The 12,726-nt window shown below is 37.0% G+C and overlaps 1 protein-coding gene across 1 annotated transcript in view; it reads right to left on the bottom strand.

The window, feature by feature from the left end:
- KHDRBS2 (KH RNA binding domain containing, signal transduction associated 2) overlaps window positions 1-12,726 on the bottom strand; it is a 528,464-nt gene that overhangs the window by 228,208 nt on the left and 287,530 nt on the right. Inside the window, exon 5 of the mRNA XM_006149188.1 lies at window positions 4,756-4,883. Coding sequence (XP_006149250.1) covers window positions 4,756-4,883 — 128 coding nt within the window. The remainder of the gene's footprint in view (window positions 1-4,755; window positions 4,884-12,726) is intronic.

Below are 12,726 nucleotides of genomic sequence, written 5' to 3'. Positions count from 1 at the left end.
CAGGAACACTAAAGCTTTGGGAAAATGATGATCATTGGGATGTCAACAATCACACTGTTTGGCTCTACCCACATACGGGGATAGGTTATGTGCTCGGCTATGAATAGCAGTCAGCTGGCTCTATCTTGCAGAAAACGAGCTTCTAGGAGTGAAGAGCAAGAATGCTGGTAAAGCTTTTAAACATTTTAAATAGATGATAAAGCCGATGAATAGAGAAATTATCAGAGAACTTATTGTGAGTCTAACATACATAGAGCTCTCTACTAGATTAAGGGATGGTAAAATTCAAAAGACCCAGGCTGAAAGCCAGCTTCCAGTACAACAGGATATTCTGTATTTTCATGGTAATAAAAAGACACATGCATTAAAAAAAGAATGTAAAGACCAATTTTACCTTTACCAAGCCTCCAAGCAGCTAGCTGTTTTTTCATAAGAAAGATGAACATATGTCCAGGTATTGCAACTACTGAACTATAATAGCTTCCTGCTCAGTTTAGCATGTTAATGCTTTGCAAAGTGCCCATGTGTGGGTAATAAATTATGTAGTTCCCCTTCCTCTAAACTGGATTCCAAAGTCCTAGCTAGCCTATTGAATAAGCAAGGTAAGGATTATAACTTCCTGGATTTGAGGTGTTTTGCTTTTTCTAGTGAATAAAGTGAATGTTTCTGAATCTGTTACAGTTCTTTCTGTTCTAAAATGATTATATATGAAGCTTGCATCAAACCTAATTTGGCATTCCATTCTTTCATCAGCTGACTTCCAGACACCATCCCAGCAAACCTGTCTCTGGACTCTGTCTGACTCATTATCTCCTGAGGACTGTGTCCTTTCCCTGGAATATTAACCCCATTGCTTCCTCCTCCAATTCAAATCAAGATTTTTACCTCTCTTATTTTAGGATACTGCCACTGGCTAAATATACACCACAGTAGTCGTTTTATTTTTCTGACTCCTTCAAAGAACATTTGCTAGGTTTAACACTTTATCTCCTGCTCATTTCCCAATTGAAAACAATCAGTCTAGTTCTTGCTTTCACCACCCTGTTGACAATACTCTTGACTGAGATCACCTGCGGCCTACCGATTTCCAAATTCTCTGGATTCTTTCACAGTCCCAGTGCCTCTGGACCACCATGCTTATATTTTAGATGGTAAACTGCTCTATGGAAAATGTTTTTTCGGACTTTTATGATTCTGTTTTCTTCCTCTTTTCCTTTTTCTCTTTCTTCCTCCTTTGCCTACAACTGGTCTGTATTTCTGAGTCCGCCTTGGAATATTCAGATCCCTAAATTCTACCCTCTATCTTCTTTCTTTCTCTCAAGGATGCACCTGCAGCCCCCTCATTCTAGTGGTGGGTATTATCTGTTTCTTTCCCAACACAATGCAGTTTATCCCAACGTATGTTTCGTGTATCAAAATATGTAATATGTAATATGCATATTACAGTTACTTGATGATCTTGTAAAAATTCCAATTCCAGGCCATACCTCAGGTCAATTAAATCACCATTTGTGGAGGCAGGAAGCCTCCTGTGATTCCAACATATAGGCCAGTTTGAGAACCGCTACCTTATATACCTCATCTAATTTAAACATCTTGACAAGCTTGTTACATAGGCAGTTAATAAACTGAGAAATGAAAGCAAGAGCATACAAGTCACCTACTCAGGGTCGTGTGAGTAATCCACAGAGCTAGAATTAGTTACAGAAATAATTATATTCTTTATTTAACTTGATCCTTCACCTAATTGTAGTTGACGTCATCAATCTCTTTGTAGGCTCGACACCAGAGAGTTATTTTTATCTTAGGCCACCATTCCTCTCCAACATATAATTGGGATTAATTCCTACAAATGTTAATCTTTAATAATATCTCATCTCTCCATACTCTAAGTGCTATTCATTTCTATTATATCCATCTTGAATAATGACCTGTCTCCTCATTGGCTTCTCTAACATGATTCAATCTCTTGCTCTCTTTTTTCTCAGTTTCTCTCTGTCTCTGTCTCTCTAGTCACTCTAAGTCTTCTCTATCACTGTCAGTGATAACCCAGTAGTTTTTCTTAGAAACAAAGATGACTACTTTCCTTTTTAACAAATCCCACTAGTTCTCTATAGTAGTGCTCATTTCAGGAAACAAAGTCTTCAAAATCTGCCCCGAATTTCCTTTTCCACTGTCTGCTCTGACTTCAACATGCAGTGCTGTGTTAGAAATGGCATATATTTTCCTTCCTCAATTATGTAAAATAAATGATTATTATAACATACAGATGTAAAGCTTTGTTGTCTGATATGTATTATTATTATTGGAAGATTAGTCATCACAGATTTGTTTATTGAAATGTAAATTCCTTTAATTAAAATGATTTTCAATGAATTAATTACGCAAGTTTAAAATGTTCTAAGCACCATCATTTTGAATATAAGTATAATTGAATAGCTTAATAAAAGTAATACTTTCATAAGTTTGTATAAACTAGAATCTATTATCTCATGTTTTCCAAAGCCTTCTGATCAATATGGTTTTATAGTTTCTAAAGCTATTTTCTTGTTAATTTTTAATTGTAGATCCATTTCATTATGTTGTTTGAAACAGAAGACAACAACATTCTGTTCCATTTACTTACATTAGTGTTAATACCATTAATGATATCAATACAATATTGGAAGTGAGGATAATTTTTAACATTCATTTTCTTTTTATGTATTCAGTAGCAGATCTGTATGATATATGAAGATTAAAAAGAAAAAGCTTTCAAGTTTTTCTTCGAAAAGACATTTAAAAATCTAGACCATAATGCACAATTCTTAACTACATTATTAACAGATTAATTTTTTAAAAGAAAGCTCTATAGAAATTAAAATCTTATATAGTTCATTTGAATATGACAAAAGCAAATAAACATATTTTTAAAATTTATTTTATACATTTAATCACTGTACATTGACACACCTCGTAACATTATTTTTCTTAAGTGGTCACAGTTTCAAGGAGTATAGACAAAATGTGTGTCTTCTCTAGTCATCTTATATGTGTAGGTCACACCGTATAAAGCCACTAAAACTGGCATTTTTTGAACTGCGAAAGTGGCAATTTTATGAATTATCCCGTACAAATAACTCCACTTAAGATGACTTGAAATGTCATTTTATGACCTAACAAGATGAGGCAAGAAATATACAAGGTTTTTATAAAAAACTGATCTCACTTAAAAAAATAAAAACTATTGTGTTTCATCACATTAACTCTCAGCAATGAACAAATGACATAAATAATACTATAAAGCTCTGTTTTCAATTATGTATTTATTTATTTACTGGATTGTTTTCGTTATAGGGAGTGTGCACTTGCCAGAGACAGAGAGAGAGAGAGAGAGAGAGAGACAAAGTGAGAAATCCTTTTCCCCCAGAGGGATGACCCAGTTCCAATCTCCTCTCCTCCATTTTCCTCTTAGGATTCTGACTACACGTGTACAAATGCCCAGTGTGTTTTTTAAGCTTCTGGGTCCGGAACTTGAACGGTGCTGTTGGCTAAGTGGGATCCAATGCCTTAACCTCTACGCCATTTACTGGCCCTTATTTTTTTAACTTTTTTTTAAAAGATATAAATGTAAAGATAAGCTCTAGGACGCATTCAGAAATCTGTCATTTAGTTAAATCTATTTTATAGAATTACCATATTTTACATATCATTATTTTGTTTATGATTTAAAAGTTAAAGACTGGTATTTTGACAGTAGTAGTTGAAAATAATTGGAGTATAATTTAAAAAACACATTCAATCTGCAAAATAACTTAGCACCTTTCAAGATAATTTATATGGTTTATAAAATAATACTTGATGTTATTTAGACACTTAAAGGCCACCTATACCAGGATGAAGCGAATGACTGAATCACTTTGTGTGTGAAGGCTATTAGTATTTTTCACTTTACCTCTTTGCAAACCAATGCTTTCTTCTGAAAGCTTGACAAATTCAGAATCCTACAAAACAAGTTCTAAGACAGAAAGATTGTAATTTCTTTGCATAGTGAACAAAATCAAGTAAAATCCTCTCTGATCATTAAGGACACTGCAAAGTCAAATGGATCTGAACTTTAAGTACTCTTGACATTAGCTATGCAAGAAGTATGCTTTTCTGCTCTCTGGGCTGACAGTGTATATCTTATCTGTATCTGGTTTTGTATCACTCTCTCTCTATTTGTATCTGGGTATCTACTTCCCTTCTTGCCTCCCTGCTTGGCAAAACTATATAGTGCAAACAATTTTAGAGATAGACGAAACTTACTGACTTCTCCTCATGCAAGGTTATATTGGTTTGAAGAGGCAAGGGGTGTATCGCCTGTGAGCCTAATCCTGGGGAAAGAACAAGAATGTAGAAAACTGAAGTTAACTGCCTTGTTTTCTATGGGCAGTTACTGAGAACCCGAAGAGGAAGTGCTAGAGGTTGACTGCCTGTCTGACCTTAGGTAAATTCCATATACTTTCCTGTACCTCAGCTTTTCACCTGTAAAGAGTAGTTATCTCCCGTTATGGGAGATTGGATGTGTTAATACAGGTAAAGTCTTGATGCTACATAAGCAAGCACTTGTTATTTTGTTGGAGTAGTGGTGACTACTGCTGAGGTCATTGTTTTTCCTTAGCTGTGATTATGACAAAGAGCAGGATGGCAAAATTCTGCCCTCATTCTTTGCTGAATAATTAAACACACACACACACACACACACACACACACACACACACAAGAAACTTGTACCTTGAAGGAGCTGTAGGGGCTATTCTGATCCCTCTGCCTCTAATACCTCTGCCACGGCCAGAGTCCTCTGAGCCGTTTAAGTAAGATAATTCACGGAGTTGTTCCTGACGAATTTCATCATTGTAGTCCTAGAAGAGAAAACATGACCTGGTGAGTTAAATGGGGCATGAGGTTCTTAGGTCTGAAAAAATAAACTCCCCCTCTACACACACACACACACACACACACAAGAAAGGGAATTATTCACTTGTTTTCTGGAACACTGTACACAAACTATCTGAATAAAAATTAAAAAAAAAAAACTTTTGGAGAGGTTTTTGCTGTAGGGCGCATGTGCTCACCAGAAAGACAGAGAGAGACACAGAGACAGAAAGCAAGAAATCACCCCCCAGGGAGGATGGCCATGCCGCAATCCCTTCTCCTCCATTCTCCTCTTGGGATCTTGGGCATGCACACACATGCGCCTGGCGTGAATTTAAGCCACTGGGTCCAGGATTTGAACTGCGGTCTACTATATGGGAGTCCAGAGACATAGCCATTACACCAACTGCTGGTCCTAACCATCTAAATAAAATTTAAAAAGTGAGACCATCAGGTGGCATGGAGTTAAATGTGGCTGCATCCCACAGGGCCGACTTTCCAAGTCCCCAACTGGCAACTTAAAAATGAGGCCAGGGTAGTGTGTGTGGGTGCCTGTCCAAATTCCTAAGAAGAAAATGGAAGGTAGGGGATGGTAGTGTGGCCATCCCCCTCTGGGTGGTGGATTTGTCTCTCTCTTTGTCCCTCTCTCTTCCTCCCTCCCTCCAACCAGCAAGCACACATGCCCTGTAGAAACTAAAAAAATAAATAAATAAAGTGTATATACTTTAATGCTTTTTTTAAAATATGGACACATTAAAGTTGTTTCTCTTATATATAAAAAAATACTCATCAGGACATCAGATAAGATTTGCTGAGGTATCACGGGATGTATTAGCCAGAAAAAGGAAATACAACACTACAGAACAAGAATATGGAATGTACCGAGGATATGATTGATAACATGAGGATTACTGAAAAACAACTTCACAAGAATGAATATGTGTGGATCATGAATACTGACATGCTATTCAAACAGCTTCTGATGCAAGAACAGAAAGGGGGCAATTTCAAAGGCCACAGCAGATACTGAGTGTGTATTAAAATCATAAAGTGCAATGATATAGCCCAGTTTCAGACAACTGGAAAGCTGTGGAATGCAATCAAGCAACCCAATTTACAACATTCCAAACAAGGGCTATTCTATGTGTTTTTAGCATTGGCTCGATGCAAAGTGAGTCATAGTAAAAGGCAAGTTTCACAGCAACAACCAGAAATGCAATCAAAGTCAGAAATGTCAGTCATTTTAACAGGAACAGGGTGGATCTGAATCATTAAAGATTAATGCTACCTTCAAATACATAGGCCAGTCAAGACCTTTTCTCTGAATAACATGCACATAAACACATACACCTGGTTAAATAGTAAAAAGTTGAGTAATTAGGTTTTTCCGTGTAGCAAAAAAACTAATTTTAATATTTTTTCTCTAAATATAAATATATATATATATATATATCTGTGTAGCAAACAAACTAATTTTAATATTTTTTCCTCTAAATATAAATATATATATATATATCCCCGGGGGGATGGTCAGGCTTCAATCCCTTCTCCTCCATTCTACTCTCAGGATCTTGGGCATGCACGCACATGCACCCATCATGAGTTTAAGCCACTGGGTCTGGGACTCGAACTGCGGTCTATTACAAGGGAGTCCAGTGGACATAGCCATTATGCCAACTGCTGGTCCCTCTAAACATATTTTTAAGTGAAATCAATCTAGTAGATCTTCTAGTGTTGGAGAGGTCTAGGACTTGAGAAATATTTGTAGAAGACAAAGGGTTGATATAATCTGAAGAAAAGCAGAGTGCTGAGGAGCTGTCCACACTCCCTTGTTTATCTCAGCACTAGTCACCATATCCAATACATGGAATCAAACTATGTGTCCATCCACAGGGCAATTCTTTATAAATGAATGAAGAAAATGTGGGATGTATATACAACGAAATATTCAGCCATAAAAAAAGGATGAAATTCTGTCATTTTTGGCAACATGCATAAGCCTGGAGAAAATATACTAAGTGAAACAAGCCAGGCAATGAAAAATAAACACCACAGTTGCACTCATTTGAGGATGTTAAAAGATTCATTTGCATAGAAGTAGAGAATGGAATGGTGGATGCCAGAAGCTGGGAAGGGGTGGGGGAAGGCATAGATAGGAAAAGCTTGGTTAAGATATATGAAATTGCAGTTAGGTGAGTTCTAGGGTACTAATATACAGCAGATTAACGGTAGTTAATAGCAATTTAATGTAAAATTCAGGTAGAAAGATCTTGAATGTTCACAACACAACGTAATAGTAAATGTTAAGAGATGACGAAAATGTTTATTTCCTTGATATGATTACTATGCATTGTACGCATGTACTGAAAAAAGCACACTATACTTCATAAACATGTATAACTATTACACACCATTGAAAAATTTATTTAAAATACCGAGACACATCTAAAAATGTACTTTTAGAGGACAGGCCAACAGAAATGATGGCTGTCAAGAACATATATTTACAACTAGAACGGAGGAGTACTATTGTATAGTATGGTGACTATACTTAATGATGATGTCTTATATTATTGAAAATACTGAGTGGGTGTTAAGTGTTCTTACCACACAAATGATAACTATATGAGGTAATGCATTTCTTAAGTAGCTAGATTTGATTTTTTGCAATGAATATATACTTCAAAATATGTAGTACATGATAAATACATACAATTCTCTATTAAATTATAGAATGTTTGGAAACTACCTCCCCCCCACCAAAAAAAGAAAAGACATGGATGTTGAGGCCTAGCTGTGGAACTAAAAATCAAGTCTATCATTTGTACCAAACAATGCCAACTTAGCTCTTCACGTATGTGTTACAGTGATACAAAATGAAGACTATGTACAGTCACTCACATGCCTCTGTCTAGAAAATGGCAGGGATACATCCAAACTACAAGAATCACTAATGCACAGGTTTATTTCATACTTTAGAAACCACCTTGATTGCAATCAAAAGTACTAGTCATTCCAAAGCATTTATATTCTTATTTTTAATATGTTGCTTTTATCCTCTTTGGTATCTGATTATAGTAATAATAGGCTTAATACAGTTAGCTGACAGAAGAGTCATAGAGTAGAAAATTACAGACTCTAAACAAGCCGTATATTATACAATTTCTACCTCTCAATCTTCACATCCTAGCAACAACTAAACTGCAGAATAAACATGTCTATTTTTTGTTAGGATCGGGGACTGACTGTAATAAATAGCTATTTCTAAGTGAGCAGCCCCCATCAAAATGAAATAGTAATCCCATAATTTTCCCATGCAATAGGATCAGTTTAAAAGGGGTCTTAGTTTCTCCTCTGAAGAGAACCCATGGGCACTCAGAGTACTTTTAAGTGATAAAAAGAAATGGATTGTCATTGTCGGGAGCACTGAAGGTTGAGGTAATTAGTAAATTGCAGATGAATTCAATATATGAAAAAATATACCTTCCGGCATAAATGATTTTTATGTAGCAAAAACAGAAAGCATAAGATTGTAAGGGCTGCACGGTCATGCAGCGGTACAACGTGACGCTCAGTGAGGCTGGCCCACTGGAAGAAGTTCCAGGTTTGTGTTTGGAGACCTTCCTGAGGACACGAAGCACTCACGTGCCCATGATCCAGGGCTGGCTTGAGCTGGGGATGGAATCTGGTATCAATACCCTGTTGGGGATGCTCCCTCTCTTTCTTGCTCATGGGAGAAAGAAATATAATAATAAAAAGGAAAATACAAGAACGTAGATATAGTCTCGTTCGTTATATAAACATAAAGAAGAGGAAAGGATAGGAGAAGGAGAGAGATGAGATGGAGGAAGAGGAACATACTAATCAGATGATGTGATAGAACAATTCTCGATTTGTTCAAGTCTCTCTGTACCCATTCCCTTATATAATTGCCACCACACTGACACTGAAGGTAACCAAGTCATTTACCTTAGGTAATATGACAATGAAAAAAAATCAAGCAATGGGACCAGCAGATGGCCTAATGGTTGAGTCCCTGGACTACCACATGGCTGACTGCAGTTTGAGTCCTGGCTTAAAACTCACACTGGGAGAGAACATAATGGTTACGTCACTAGACTTCCACGTAGTCGACCAGAGTTTGAGTCCTGGACCCAGCGGCTTAAAACTCAAGCCAGGCACAAGTGTGTATGTGCCCAAAATCCCAAGAGAAAAATGAAGGAGAAGGGATTGCACCACAGCCCTCTGCCCTGGTGGGGAGGTGATTGCTCACTTTCTAATTCCGTCTCTCTGTTTCTCTGGTGAGTCCACACACCCTAATAACAAAAATCTCTCTCTCTCTCAGTAAATAAACAAATCAAGTGAGCAAGCAAGCAAAAACAGAGAGTTGAAAAGTGCTTACATATTGGGGACTTGCCATTTCTTATAACTGGAAATCTTTGTGCTACAGGTGATGATGCCAAGAATAGCTGTGTGCAAGATGAGAGACCAGGTGGAGAGAGGCTTGGGTCACCTGTGCTCTCTCTACTATACCATCTGAGTCCCCAGGCGTGCTAGTGAGGACATTCAAGGCTATTCGGTTATGGTCAAGCTTTTGAAGACCAGAAAAATCACATAGCAACCCCCAAACCAAGAGAAATGGATAATAAATTGGTACTTTCAACCATTAAGTATCATGGTAGTTTATTTTTTGCAAAATTTAACAAATCCAGAGGGTACTAGTAATCATGGAATATAAGAGTCATAGCTGATCTTTTTACAGCACTGCCTAAACGGAAGGTTCTCAGGCCCAGATGCGATGTGTATGTTGTTTGGGGGCAGGTGTAGCTTTAGTTGGAATAAAATCAGCCTTACAGCTTGGTGTCATTACAGTTTGAATTGTCCATTGGTATCTTTTTGTTCAGAGCTCATGTTTATCAATCCAACTGCATTGGAATTCAGTTCTAGATAGAAATATGTTAACATGGAGATATTTTACTAATCTTAATACAAATATTTGACACTGTAGGTTAAGTAGTGTAAGCAAAACAACTGTTACTATATAATCAAGTTTCTTATGAATATAGTTATAGACATTCTTTACAAGGTTATGGTGGCCAACAAAATGCAGACTAGTAAGTGTAAAAGCTTTTATTGACCAAGAACCCCAGTTGCTCTGAAATTCTATACTCTGAAATTCTAGTGCTTCCAGGGCAATGCTGCTCAAAAGTGTCTCCCATATGACGACCAAATGTAGTAATGATGAAAACTTGTCCATTTTTGGAGACACAGGACCCCTCTAAGAATGCCACAAGGATTCCATACAGCATTAATGAATGTCTAACTTGATTGTACCAGGGGATTTAGAGGGCTTCCATCTCTCTTTGGACTCAGACATGGTGATGTGAGGGCTATCCAGTCATCCTTGGCTCCTACCTACATATTTTATTTAATTACTACCATAAAAACACTTCCCCTTATAAAACTCTTACATGTTAATCCCATTTTGGCATCTGCTTCTTAGAGGACTCAGACTAACACAATTATACAGTATGGTGACCAAATTCAGTTCCTTGGATTACAAACCTGAGAGCTTTGGTAACGTCAGTATGTTAGTGCCAGTGGAGAAAATTCCATTAAACATACCTATTCTATAATTAAATTAGAGTCTTTGCCACTTTCCTCCTTAAAAATTATTCTAGATAAGTTAAAAAGAAACTGACTACTGACTATCAAAAGGGAAGAAATCAGTATTTTAAAGAAAACTCCAAAACCGTACTGATTTTTGACAAAGGGCACCAATCAATCCAGCAGGGAAAAGATAATCTCTTAAGCAAATGGTGCTGGAAAATCTGCATACACACCCACAGAAAGATGAACATGAACCCATAATCTCTCACCAGTAACAAAAATCAACTCAAAATGTACCCAAAGATCTAAACTGAAGACATATAAGCTTTCAAACTATAATGATGGATAATGCAAGGGAAACTCTAGGAGACATCAGAGCAGGCAAAGACTTCTTAAATAAAATCCCTAAAGCACAGGCAATAATCCCAAAAATAGAAAAGTGGGATTACATCAGGGTAAAAAAGTTCTGCTCAGCAAAAGTAATACTAACTGAAGTGAATCAGTAACCCTCAGAATGGGAGAATATATTTATAAGCTATGCCTCAAATAATGGACTGATAAGCAGAATATACAGAGAACTCAAGAAGCTTACCTGAAAAATAAAATAATCAACCCAATTAAAATATGGGTAAATGAGCTGGACAACTTTTTCTTTTTCTTTTTCTTTTTTTTTCCTTTTTGTGAGAGGTTTTTGCTTAGGGCGCATATGCTCGCCCGAAAGACAGAGAGAGACAGAGAGATAGAAAGCAAGAAATCACCCCCGAGAGGGGATAGCCACACCGCAATCCCTTCTCCTCCATTCTCCTCTCGGGATCCTGGGCACGCACGCACACGCGCCCAGCGTGAGTTCAGTGTGAGTTTAAGCCACCAGGTCTGGGACTCAGACTGTGGTCGACTACATGGGAGTCCATGGACATAGCCATAACACTAACTGCTGGTCCCCTAAGGAAGACCTATGATCAGCCAAAAAGCATATGAAAAAATGCTGAAGATCCCATATCATAAGGGATAGATAGCACTTTACCCCAATCAGAAGAGCTAAGATTAAAAAAACAGTGATAAATGCTGGTGAGGATGTGGAGAAAAGGGTACTCTCCTAAAGGGAACTCTCCTAGACTGTTGGTGGGAATGTAAATTAGTATGGCCACTGTGGTGAACAATATGGAGGTTTCTCAAAAACCTACAAATAAAACTACAATATGACCCAGCAATTCTACTTCTGGATTCCGACCCGAAGAACAGGAATACACTCAGTACTTGCACATTCATGTTTATTGTAACATTATTCACAATTGCTAAGACATGAAACCAACCCAAATGTCTATAAACAGATGAATGGATTCAAAAGGGGTGGAAAATATACACTATGGAATACTACTCAGCCATCAAAACTGATAAGACCTTAGCATTTGATAGAAAGTAGATGAATATAAAAGATTTACTGCTAAGTGAAACAAGCCAGACTACAAAAGAGAGGCATGTGTGTCCCCAATTAATATATACTGAATGTCCACAGTGTATAGCAGAAACTGAAAAATGGAAATTATAAAGGCATGGAAAACAATTGTGGATACTAGAGACCATGTGGAGAGAGGGTACACAATGGGGGAGGGTAAGAAGAAGGGAATCAGTGCGAAAAAGAAGCAAAGCATTTAACTGACAAAAAATGGGAAATTATTTTTTGGTGATAGGGTGTATGATAATACCTTTAACTGGACTAGTAATACAGTGTATTCATGCTGGGAAACTCATTTTACAAGCTGTAATGATATACAGTGGTTGAATGTATAAAAAAAATAAACAAAAAGAGAGAAAATAAACTGTACATAGCCCATTTTTTTCACTCCTTCCTTTCACAAGAAAGCTTATGGAGATGAGCAAACACAGACCATATTTTGTGCCAGAGATTTAAACAATTTGGTTTTACAGAGGAATGAAGTAATAATAAAAATACTAGTGTGTGCAAATGTGTGTTGGTACATTAGAGAGAGAATATGGTTAGTCACAAGTAGTTTAAGAGAGCCCTAGAAGAAAGAATGTGATAAGATTGGCAGGTAGAAACAATGTTTTTAGGTGCAGACATGGCTAGAAATATAATGACACTATTAGAGAAGAGGAGAAATGCAGCAAAACATTTTTGAACATGGAAAATTCCTATTTGTCCTTGATCAATTCAAGTTTAACATATCCGTGAGATCTTAGAGGTTATCTTAAAAATTA

This window comes from Tupaia chinensis, unplaced genomic scaffold (genome assembly GCF_000334495.1).
Source record: "Tupaia chinensis unplaced genomic scaffold, TupChi_1.0 Scaffold000256_1, whole genome shotgun sequence".
Lineage (NCBI taxonomy): Eukaryota > Metazoa > Chordata > Mammalia > Scandentia > Tupaiidae > Tupaia > Tupaia belangeri.
The sequence above is the reverse complement of the archived record's forward strand: the minus strand, read 5'-3'. Positions and strand labels throughout refer to the sequence as shown.